This window comes from Ailuropoda melanoleuca, chromosome 15 (genome assembly GCF_002007445.2).
Source record: "Ailuropoda melanoleuca isolate Jingjing chromosome 15, ASM200744v2, whole genome shotgun sequence".
NCBI lineage: Eukaryota > Metazoa > Chordata > Mammalia > Carnivora > Ursidae > Ailuropoda > Ailuropoda melanoleuca.
Window position 1 is genome coordinate 57191923 of NC_048232.1, and position 13347 is coordinate 57205269.

At 33.5% G+C, this 13347-nt stretch overlaps 1 protein-coding gene across 1 annotated transcript in view; it reads left to right on the top strand.

Moving 5' to 3' along the window:
- LRRIQ1 (leucine rich repeats and IQ motif containing 1) overlaps positions 1-13347 on the top strand; it is a 183096-nt gene that overhangs the window by 85032 nt on the left and 84717 nt on the right. Inside the window, exon 19 of the mRNA XM_034643664.1 lies at positions 3497-3598. Coding sequence (XP_034499555.1) covers positions 3497-3598 — 102 coding nt within the window. The remainder of the gene's footprint in view (positions 1-3496; positions 3599-13347) is intronic.

A 13347-nucleotide genomic window follows, 5' to 3' on the forward strand; every position in this document is an offset into this window, starting at 1 on the left:
GACTTCAGAGGGGAGGGGGTGGGGGAAGGGGATGGACTGGTGGTGGGTAGTAAGGAGGGCACGTATTGCATGGTGCACTGGGTGTTATACGCAACTAATGAAGCATCAAACTTTACATCAGAATCAGGGGATGTACTGTATGGTGATTAACATAATATAATAAAATAAAATTAATTAAAAAAAAAAAAGAGAATTATCTTGCAGCTGCTCGTAATACCTAACATACTGTCAAGTACGTATTAAGCATTCAGTAAATACTTGCTGATTTTATTTCGGTGATGACAATAGCTTGAGAATGGGACGTGAATATTTAGTTATAGTCAAGAATGAAGCCAGGTAGAAAATAAGTTAGGGTAACTTTTTAATATGAATTGAGCACTTCATGGGCTATAGCAAAGAGATCAGGTTGCAAAATGATGAGGTAACTAAGGAGTAAATGTTAAGGATCAAAAGGGAACAGTATAGACAAAACTGTGGCAAAATAAAGTTTGTTGATAATTTACTTTGTTTACTTCAGTGATTTCCAAAAAGAATTTGTAAGAATTTTGATCAAATGTTACTTTGTTGTGTGCTTTCAACAAAACAATAATAAAGTCCATTTAAATAGTAAGATCCTGGAGGGCCAAGACTCTCCTTTTTCCCCACTGAATTCCCAGAACGTGATATCATGCCTGGCATATGGTAGATGTTCAATAAATAACTATTAACTGAGTCAGCAGTAAATTAGATAAAAGTCACTAAATGCATTTGACTGCGTGTATGTATATGATTGGGTGTGTATATTACAGTCATTTAAATATATGTTTCTATTTGTGAAGGCAAATTTAAATTAGTAAATAATACTCCTTATAAAAATGGAATACAGGGGTGTGTAGATGGTTCAGTTGGTTAAGTGTCCAACTCCTGATTTCAGCTCAGGTCATGATCTCAGGGTTGTGAGATCGAGTCCCGCATCGGGCTCCACACTGGGCATGGAGCCTGCTTAAGATTCCCTCTTCCCCTCTCCCTCTGGCTCTCCCCCTCCTAAAACTAAATTAAACAAACAAACAAATAAATAAAATGATGAAGTACCGCTAGTCATTCAGCACTGTATGTTCTTGTACATACAACCAGTGAGCTAAGATTAGGACTATAGAAACTGAAAAGGGATTAAATAGGGCATAAAATAATTTTTAGGTTATTCTAATGCTTAAATAAAGTTATGTTACTTAAATGAGATTTAATAGAAACTCAGCTTCCTTATGGGGTTCTTCAAATATTTTATAAAAATGTATTTAAAACCTATTTCCCAGACATTGGGCAAGTCATACTGGGAGATAAAAGATTTTAAAAACAGCAACATAGTCCTGCCATTGATGATCTTAAAGGAGTAAATTTAAATGTACAAAACTGATTTTATAATGCAAGAAAAAGCTATCACAAGCTGTACTCTTTATAATAAATTGTCCCTTGACTTTCCTGCTTGACTTTGTATTTTTTGAGGTAAGAGTAGTATCTTACTTCACAGTAATATTTCCATGGACTATCAAAATCAAGTGATTTTTTTTTCCCACCTAGAATTACTATGTTTCTTGCTTCTTATCATTATCCCTTTGCAACTTGCATTATTGTAAGTTATAAATTTAAGGTTGCAATCACAATGTTTTAAATAAAAGGATATTGAAAATGTAGCGCTTTTAATGTGCCTCTGGTGAATAAAATTATCTTTTTGAGTAAACTGATCTAGACAACTCTCCTAAATATTTTATGTGTATTATTTAATCTTGATAATAATATGAGGAAAGTGCTACTGTTTTCTCTGTTTTACATATTGAGAAATCATGTCATGAAGAGAATATTTGCCCAAGGGAATACCAAAGAATTTATAAAAGATCGATAGCTATTAAGATCCATGTCCTATATAAATAAAACAAATAAGATGAAGCCAATTATGGATCCATCAATTAATATCCTATATACCCCACCTTATTCTGTGAAGGATTTAAGATCTTTCCCAAAAATAAAATTTCCAAGTGGGATATATTATTGTTATTTCTGTTGTGATTGTGTATTTCCTAACTGCCATTTGTTGAGCTCCTGTACTTATGTAGACATGAGTCTTGATGCTTTACACACATTATTTCATTATTTCTCACTATAGTATTTCAAAGTCAATATTATTGCTCTTGAACAGGGAGGGGAATGGCAGAAGGTAACAGCAATTTGTCCAGAGTCATACATCTAGTAAAAGTTGGGGTCACCCAGGTCTGTCGAATTGTAATGTCTTTGCTTAGGAAATACATAGATCAAATAGAAAAGCAAGAAGAGCAGGAGAATGCGTAGGAAGATCAGTTGGTTATAAGATATCATACAGAATAAGATCTTAGGTCACATACAATTATGAGGTGTGCCCAAATATTAACTAATATTTTCCCTAATCTTGAGAAATATCATCTCTGTGAACCATGTAAATCATGCTTAATAATGATAAATTATTGCTAGACTAATGGAAATCTTCAGTTTCCACATGCTTGAAAAATAACTCTGCAACTACTATTCTGTTTTTCTAATTAACATTCTAAAAAATACACTACCTTAGCATTTAATTAAAATATGTAATTTGGGCTTTATACTATTTAAATCCTACTTTTCCATTTAGCATATTCAATTATATATTGCATTAGATATGAATTAAGCAAAGATTCTTAAGGTCTCCTTTTGCAAGATGATTTAAGAAATTAAGAAAATGTATGCTGCCTTAACTTGTGGTTTTAAGTTAACCTACTTTAAATGCATAATTTTCCACTCTTTCTTCTACCCCCTGTTACTTACATCAGTATTTTCTTTTCTTATAGTTCTTCAACAAGCAAAAACTGCAGCTGTACCAATCCCCCATAACCAATAAATATAGGGCTCTGTGTTTACAATCATCCTATTTATTTCATAAAATTAATAGATTTAAAATGCTCTTGGCTATAAAATGTATATAGAATTTTTGCAACTTCTTTGTTATGTAAATATAATACATTAAGACAAAAGAGAAACTGTTAATTTATCTGTAAAATTAATGAAATGATCTTTTTTCTGTTTCTCATCCTATCAGTTGTCTTGCTTACATCTCCTATATCCCAGCTCCTCATATGCAGAGGAGAGAAAAGTAGGGTATATGGTTTTTCCTGTAATAATGCCTTTTGCCTACTTTGCACTTATGGAAATTTATGGAAATTTTACTGTATTCCAGCAGAAATATCAGGAATTTAAGAAAGGAGCTATAATAATAAGTAGTAAAGCAATTCCTCAAATAAAAAGATGATGCCATAACTAGAAACTTTTATTGTAATTTTTTCACATTACTAGTATTTCTATGCTTTGTGTTAAGTATTGGCTATATACTTAATCAGATAACCAAGAATTTATGAATGGTTTGTTACTGTGTTTACTATCATAAAAACTATAGCCTCTTCAGAGAAGGAATAAGCCAAAGCTGAACTTTTGTCTTATCTTGCTTTTTGTTTAGATCCCATGGTTTGCCTAGCAGTATTCAAAAACAATGAAGATAAAGTTTCTGCTACAAAATCACCAAAGACGGCACAGCCCAGAAGAGATGGTTACTTTGAAGGTATGGTTTAATCATAGATATGTAGAAAGGTAAAAAAGATAAAAATGGGGTATGGAATTTTATCATTATATCGTACACCTGAAACTAGTATAACACTGTATTTTAACTAACTGGAATTAAAACAAAAAGCTTAAAAAATAAATGAAGGGATTTATAGGAAAAAAAGATAAAGATGGAAAATTGTATTTAAAATAAAATTTTTAAATCCTCAGTAGTCCTGAAGTACACATGTAAAAAATTATATATAAAATATAATTAAATAAAAGTCAAAATGCAGTTCTTGGAGTTAAATACTAATTTAGTATATTAATTCATTAGCATAGTAGTTTAGTATTTGTATCAGTGCTTATATAATTTTAAATTTCTTATATTTTTATGTGAAAGTTTTATAAAGCTGTTTCATCAGTATAACTAATTTTATTTAAATTTTACACGATAATTTAGCCTAGATCAGTGGAAGTGAACCCATGTGGAAATGATATTCTGATATATTTATTTTACTGCCAATATACACAAATTGCATTATGTATTATAAATTAAACTCTGGAATTTTAAATATTTTACTATATTTGAAACTTGCCATACTAACTTTTGGGGCAAAGGATTTACACATCTAAAAGGCAGATTATATTTCTGATTTCAGCATTTATAAGAATTACGGACTTATGTTATCAAACAGAAATATTTAAATATATCAGAAATAAACATGACTTATAAGTTTGCCATTGCTTTCTCTTTAAAATTAAAATGTTTAATTTTATCTATATATCTATATATACTTAGTATATATACTTTTATATATACTAATGGGAAAAATATATTTGAGTGGAAGTGGACCACTTAGAATTTTTAATACTTTTTCTTCTATACATTTTAAATCTTAAAATTTCTGCATTATTATAGCATGATTGCAAATAGACACTAACATTTCTATTCAGTAATGTCTCAAACTAAAGAAAAATTTGATTAACACCATTTTATACTTTTCTAGAGATGTCTATTAAATATGTAGCAATGGGAGTCTAGAATTTTCTTCAAAGTATGTATAATAAATATATACATAAGAAGGTAAAACAAGTGTAGCAAAGTATTGAAATTGTTGGGTCAATAGATAATGGTTATGGAGGTTTGTTCTACCATTCTATGTTTTTTTTTTTAAAGATTTTATTTATTTATTCGACAGAGATAGAGAGCCAGCGAGAGAGGGAACACAAGCAGGGGGAGTGGGAGAGGAAGAAGCAGGCTCATAGCGTAGGAGCCTGATGTGGGGCTCGATCCCACAACGCCGGGATCACGCCCTGAGCCGAAGGCAGACGCTTAAGCGCTGTGCCACCCAGGCGCCCCTACCATTCTGTTTTTAATATTAAAATTTTCTTTGGAAAAACATTTTAAAAATTTGGTGGACATGGAAGGTGTCAAAAACCAGTATTTCAAAAAAAATACTTATCAATTAGTATTTTAATACAATTAAAATATATTTTCAATATAAAATAAGGCTTGGGTTTTAAACAATTATCTTATTACAATCTTAATCTCACCATTTCACTATAAAAGAAAGAGTAGAAAGTCTATAAAATCAATAACAATTGCACAGATATTACTTATTAAATGGAAGCATTTTTACCTTAGAAAGGCAGTGCCTAGTAGGAAAGATAACTGGGGCACTTTTTGCCCTTTAAATTAGCATGCATCTCAGAATCAGAAGGGAGAAATATATCCCAGAGTGTTCTACTGCATTATCTCTTGTTCTGTGAAATGTGAAGACATGTTATCATCTAGAAGAGTATATATGAATGTATGGTATATTTACGGATTTGTGTACTTATATAAAATATACTAGGAATTGTTCAAATAGCAATAGAAAGAAAGTGGCCTATAGAACATGGAACATTTCTACCTATGCTTCCTGATACGAAGTTATATGTTTTTGTTTACATTCCCCCATATGAAATGTGTTTAGTTTAGTTTACTTTTTTTTTTTTTTACAACCTCAAGTACATTGGGCATTACATTAATTTCACTTAATGGTCATATGGTCATTATGTGTATATCAGATATTCTAGTGGCTGATAGTTATTTTTTCAGGGTTGTTGTTGTTGTTTTGAAGGAATGGGCTTGGCAAAAACAGTAGTACATAGAAGAACTTTTTTCCTTCAATCAGTATGTTTATTTCTGCCTTCTCTTTTTTTAAGAGGAAAAAGTGAGGCAAAGGTAATTTGATCATTGATGGCAAGGTTGAATCCCCTGGTATCTTCACCTGCTGCTCTGGCCTCACAAGCCTCCTAGACTCACACTGGTTCATAACTGGCCAGGAAGGCCAGTTGGCTTCCACATTAGTAGCCTGACTCACCCCAGTTTCCCAGTAGAGGGCACATTTTAAAATCAAGTCTTTTGAGATATAATATCAATTATATAAAATACACCAGATTTAAGAGTACAATTAAATCAATTTGAATATATTTGTAGTTCTGTAGCTATCACCACAATCTCATTTTAGAGTATTGGAGGGACTTTTCCCTTAAAATATTCAAATAAAATTAATAGTTGGGGATCTTCCCCACCCCCTAAAAGTGAGGGAGAGTAGAATTAAACTTTGTAGGTTTAGATTGAATGATTCTATGTGAAACAGTATCTCAGCACAATGGCATGACTGCACTGTCATATTATTACCTTTTGTTTTGTGAAATTAGATGTTAGTATTATTTAACTTTCTCTCTATAATTCCCATTTATTTTATAATAACATTATCTGATTTTTTAAAAGCTGAATTTAAAAATACTTTCTTCTCTACTTTGCAATATTGATCTATGGGGGTTTCCATGATTTCTCTTGTAAATTGTACTAAAGTTCTTTGATTATTATTGCTGCTTTTTTCTGAATGTCACTAGCAGGACAGAGAGGATGCCTAATATCCTCTATTAGGCAAAAAAAAAATGCACTTAAATTTAAGGAATACTTAATGAAATATCAAATTATATTAAATGATGTAAGGTAAAGAACCACTCCCTTTTAATAGACCTTTTTTTTTTTTACAAAATATCCTTTTTTTGTTTCAAGTTTTTATTTTAATTCTAGTTAATTAACATATAGTGTCATATTGGTTTCAGGAGTAAAATGTAGTGATTCATCACTTACATGTAACACCCAGTGCTCATCACAAGTGCCCTCCTTAATACTCATCACTCATTTAGTGCATCACCCTGCCCACCTCCCCTCCAGTAACCCTCAGTTTGTTCTCTATAGTTAAGAATCTCTTATGGTTTGCTTCCCTCTCTTTTTCCCCTCTTTCCCTGTGTTCATCTGTTTTATTTCTTAAATTTCACATATGAGTGAAATCATATGCTATTTGTCTTTCTCTGACTGACTTGTTTTGCTTAGCATAATATAATCTAGCTCCATCCACTTCATTGCAATTGGCAAGAATTCATTCTTTCTGATGACTGAATAATATTCCATTGTGTGTGTGTGTGTATATATATATATATATATATTATATATATATATATATATATATACACATCTCACATCTTCTTTATCCATTCATCAGTCCATGGACATTTGGGTTCTTTCCTAATTCGGCTATTGTTGATAATGCTCCTATAGACATTGGGGTGCATGTGTCCCTTTGAATCAGTATTTTTGTATTCTTTGGATAAATACCTAGTAATACCATTGCTGGGGAGGTTCCTTTTTGAGGAACCTCCATACTGTTTTCCCCAGTGGATGGAATCCCAGTTTGCAGTCCCACCAACAGTGTAAAAGGGATACCCTTTCTCCCCATCCTCACCAACATCTGTTGTTTCCTGCATTGTTTATTTTTAACCATTCTCACAGATGTGAGGTGGTATCTCATCATGGTTTTGATTTCTATTTCCCTGATGATGAGTAATGTTGAGCATCTTTTCGTGTGTCTGTTGGCCATCTGTATGTTTTCTCTGGAAAAATGTCTATTCATGTCTTCTGTCCATTTCTTAACTGGTTTATGTTTTTTAGGTGTTGAGTTTGATAAGGTTCTTTGTAGATTTGGGGTCTTTTTTTTTTTCAAGATTTTATTTGCGAGTGAGAGAGCGAGAGCTCATGCACAGGCCTGGTGGGGAGAGGGACAGATGGAGAGGGAGAAGCAGACTCCCTGCTGAGCTGGGAGCCCAATACCGGGCTCCACTCGGGGCTGGATCCCAGGACCCCAGGATTATGACCTGCCTGAAGGCAGAAGCTTAACCGACTAGGCCACCCAGGTGCCCCATATAGATTTTGGATACTAACCCTTTATCAGATATGTCATTTGCAAGTATCTTCTCCCATTCCATAGGTTGCCTTTTAGTTTTGTTGGTTGTTTCCTTCACTGTGCAGAAGCTTGTTATTTTGATGAAGTTCCAGTAGTTTATTTTTGCTTTTGTTTTCCTTGTCTAGTAAGAGGTTGCTATGGCCAATGTCAAAGAGGTTGCTGCCTGTGTTCTCCTCTAGGATTTTGATGGTTTCCCATCTTGCATTCAGGTCTTTCATCCATTGTGAATTTATTTTGTATATGGGTGAGAAAGTGGTCCAGTTTCGTTCTTCTGCATGTTGCTGTCCAGGTTTCCTAGCACCATTTGTTGAAGAGGCTATCTTTTTTCCAGTGGATATTCTTTCCTGCCTTGCCAAAGATTAGTTGACTGTATAGTTGTGGGTCCATTTCTGGGTTTTCTTTTCTGTTCCATTGGTCAATGTGTCTGTTCTGTTTTCATGCCAGTACCATATTGTCCTGATGACTACAGCTTTGTAATACAGCTCCAAGTTCAGAATTGTGATGCCTCCAGCTTTGCTTTGTTTTTTCAAGATTGTTTTGGCTTTTGAGGTCTTTTATGGTGTCATACAATTTTAGGATTGTCTGTTCTAGCTCTATGAATATCTATTTTACAACATTCATGAAATACTGACAATTTGTGTCTAGCTTCCAAATTTAGAGCTTTAACTTAACGAAAGCTGGGGAACCTTTGACCACATGTGCTCCCCAGGTAACCTCATACATGTGCTGTGTGTTAGGTATCAGTCAGTTATTCCTGTGAGACATGACTAAGAGCCTGAGGACTTTACAGGCTCAGCATTGGTTCACTTGATTTATTTGTTTGTTTATTTATAATTTATTTAATGTTGGATAACTGTTTTGGTTTACCCTGTATCACCCATAATCCCTACTTAGGTTTCAATATCTGATCTTGCCTTAGAATTTGAAACACTTTCCTGATTATTACCTTAAAGATCTCCCACCAAGTTTCCTTTTTTATGTTAAAATGCTTAGTTTAGAACCTGACATCATTCTTCTATAGCTATCACTGGTATAAAACGAAGCCTAGCTTAATGGTTGTAAGTCTAGATTCCTGAGTTAGTCTAACACAGCCTGAATCTTGGTTCCACCATTTATTGGCTTTGTGGTGTTGGGGACATTATTTAACTTCCCTGTTTAGAATTATTTTTCACATATGAAATTGGATACTAATAGTACCTAGTTGTTGGGGATTACATGAGTTCCTATTTGGGAAATACTTGAAATCCACAGTATAAATACATAGTTAATCCTCAAAATTTATCATCGGCAACAGTCATTTTCAAAGTATAGCTTTATTTTTTTTCCTCTTGTTTGCAATTAGTAGTATTTATTGTATTTCTTGCTAGGTACTGTGCTAAGAGTTTGACTTAAATTCTCTGATTCAATTTTCTCAAAAACTCTGAAGAATGTATTATAACTGTCAATATGATGAAACTGGTTTTGAAAGTTTGAAAAGTGATTTGCCCAAGGTCACACAGAGAGTAAGTGGCTGAAGGAGAATGGAGGTAATTTCTTTATCAAAACAACGCTAGCAAAAATCAAATAAGATGCAGACACTGAAGGGTGAAGGTTCTTGGATAACTCTGAAATGTATATACAAACTTAGAATCAAAATATTTAGGAAAAAATAAGGACTAATTATTTAAATTAGGTAAAACTCTGGGAATCTAATAATCGATTTTGTTCTTTAGTACTTTCTCATAGCTTGCATTAGTATAAATTAAGAAACAGTTTAGTACCAACATGGTGATAAATATCTGATTTGTGCCTTGTAATTAGCTCCTACCTTACCTAATATTATTTTAATGTTATTATGATAACCTAACATTGTTAAGGACCAAACCTATTAGACTCTAAGGGTGATCATACTTTCAATCACCTATTTTAATTTTCAGACGGATGAGAACATCTCCACACAGCCCAAAAGTAAACACTACATTTTGATTCATTTCCTCTTATTATTTATACATAAATTAAATGACTTTCTAGCCCTAATCTGCTGAAATTTTAAAATTTGCTACTTCTAAACCAATGCCAAATTCAGGCTTTTGGCTTTAGCCAAGGAAGGAAGCTAAACAAGCCAGGAAAAAAATTGGGTCTGGCCCAACAACCTTCTCAGAGAGGCAGGTTTTGTCGTAGCTCCTTCGTTCCCTGGGACATTTTACTTGATTCTAATGTCAGGTTTTCTTAATTCCCATCTGGTGCTGTCATCACTAGCATGCTTTCTATTTCTCCTCTTATAAAACTGAAGATTTACACATACCATATGTCCTTTTACATCATAGATGTTCAAGTATTTTTGTATTGAATTTTTGAGTATTGAAGACATTAAAAGACCTTTAACTTCTACAATTTTTACTTCAGAGCATTTCTAATCAAACCATCTTCCTTTGTGGTATTTTTTATTGTATGATTACAAGCATTTTTTTCTCCAGCTTTCTTCCTTTTAATACCAGCTTAGGGCACAGAGTCACATGATGTAGATTGTTTTAAAGTTGGTCTTATATTTCCATCCCTGTATAGAGTACTTGCTAATAGTGCCAATGTGATTAAACATTAAGAACTGGTAGAATAAATGCAAGCAACCAAAGAATACCTGAAAGTCATGCTCTAAAGAAGAGATGCTTGCAATCTTATTTCTACTGAACGAGACTCAATGTTAGTCAAAGTAGACAATGGTATGAATATTCATAAAATCTGATCTGTCCATGAGTATCTCAGTTTGCAAAATGACTGTTCTTTGAATTACAATTTTCCTACTAAATTTTAAGCTCGTTAGTATTCATGGCCCTTAGGATAACACCTAATGCATAATTGATGCTTTATAAACTTCTTTGGTGAATAAAAACACAAAAGACCTTTAAATAGCTTCAAATATAGATGGAGCTGCAATATGTTTATATAATGTCTTTGAATATGCTGCTTTCTTTGATGAACTAGATACACTGGCCTATGCATTGCAAGAAATCTCTTCACATGGCTAATTCTTGTCATCTCAGACATTAATCTTCTAAGAAAACTTTTTTGAGGGGTGCCCGGGTGGCTCAGTCATTAAGCGTCTGCCTTTGGCTCAGGGCATGATCTCAGCGTTCTGGGATTGAGCCCCACATCAGGCTCCTCTGCTGGGAGCCTGCTTCTTCCTCTTCCACTCACCCTGCTTGTGTTCCCTCTCTCACTGGCTGTCTCTCTCTCTGTCAAATAAATAAATAAAATCTTTAAAAAAAAAAAAAAGAAAACTTTTTTGATTCTGGTTTAGAACACCACTCACTGTGTTCCCAGTATCCTGAATAAAATTTTGTCTATCATATATAATATATATGTAATATAATATAATGTAATATGATATAACAGCCTCTTTACTCTTGCTTGTCACTGACCACTTGTATGAGGCATTATTCTATGTGCTTTATCTATAACAAGTAATGAAACCTCACAACAACATTTTGAGGTAGGAAACAAAACTTTATTCTTATTAGAAAAGTGAAAATCTGCCTGCACTTACAGAGAATTAAAGATCAACTAGCAAAATCTTGTCTAATTTTTATATGAACTTTTTTTTTTATTTCTTAAGATGACTAATAGAAGGGGATTTGGGGAAAGTCAATAACAAAAAAGGAATAAAATTGAAAGTAAGTGGGAGGCCCAACTTAGAGATAATTGTAGATCAAGAGCTATATTTTAACCTCCTTTTAAAAAATTAATATGGTAACTTTTCATATAACTAAGTATCTAAAATCTTTCCATGACTTCTCATTGCTCTTAGAACAAAAGCTATCCTCCATATCATGACCCACCTAGCTGTATATGTCAGACCCCTTTTCAGTTCTTCAAATATGATAAAAATTTTTTTACTTTGAGGCTTATGTACTTCGTTATTTTGCCTGGAAACTCTGCCCTCCACACTTTGCACAAATGACTCTCTCCTTGTTTAGTTTGTGTTTCCACTCTCATGAGAAGGCTTTCTCTTACAACACTGCCTAAGTAGCCTTTTCCTCTCTACCCAGTTACTCTCTCACATAGCACCTGCTCTATTAATGGCATTTATCTGCTATTGTCCTATTTATTAATTTAAACTGTTATTTATGGGGTGCCTGGGTGTCTCAGTTGGTTAAGCGTCTGCCTTCAGCTCAGATCATGATCTCAGGGTCCTGGGATCAAGCCCTACATTGGGCTCTCTGCTTAGTGGGAAGTCTGTTTCTCCCTCTCCCTGCCACCTCAAATAAATAAATAAAATCTTTAAAAAACAACATCAACAACCTGTTACATATGTTGTTTTTCCACAAATAGAATGTAAGTTCCATGAAGGGAGAACCATGTCAGGCAGACCTTATACAGTTATATCCTCAGCACTTAGAATAGAGCCAGGTACATATTTGGGACTCAATAAATATTTGAATAAGAAAGAAAATATGTGTATGTGATATGCTTATAATTAAAACTCCCTAAATGTATTCTAGACACTATCATGCTATTTTTTAATATAAGGTTCAGAATTATTTTAATTTTCTACAGAAAAAAACTTGATTAGGAATTCAGTCCAATAAAGCATGAAACAAAGTGTAATTTTTAAAAAATTATCTTCGGATAAGGTAGATTCAGGAAATGGTAATCCAGGGTCGGAGAGAAGCAGATTAAACTCTTCTTTATCCAATTAGTTATAGTTTGTATGTTCTGCTTCCCCCCCCCTAAATTCAGCCAAAAGAGAATATTTATTCTATATTCTACAGTGTGTGTGTGGGTTGGTGCGTGTGTGTATATATATATATTGATAGATAGATAGATCTTATGTATATGTGATTTACATATACATGTACACTTTATATATGTTCAGGTGTGTATATATATATGTATATATGGTGCGTGGGAGAGGTGCCTGGGTGACTCAGTCGATTAAGCCTTGTATTTTTGATTTCTGCTCAGGTCATGATCTTAGGGTCCGGAGATAGAGCCCCAGGTCCTGCTTAGGCTCAGTGAGGAGTATGCTTGTCTCTTCTTCCTCCCCAATCCTGCTTGCAAGCATTCACACTCTGTCTAAAATCAATCAATCAGTCAATCTTTAAGAAAATAAAAAATGGGAAGGGATTTCAGAACCCTTAGAGCTCCTTGAAATGAATCATGATATGTAAGCTATGAGATGTTACTATTTTCCATTCAAAAAATACAAGAGGACTTCCACTTCCAGTAATAGGAGACTATGTAATTCAAACCAATCCTGCTGCAGAGAACAACTTTGAAAGCTGGAAAAAATATTTTTAAGGATTTTAATTGAAGTCATTGGACAACTAACAAGGAAGTAAAGAATTATAAGTCAGGAAGGAAATACAAAAAGCTGTGAAGCTAAGCAAAGCTTTGATAATGTCACCAGTATAAGTGAATTACAAATAGACTGAGAAGCTGAGAAGCTGAGCAAAGCTTTGATAATGTCACCAGTATAAGTGAATTA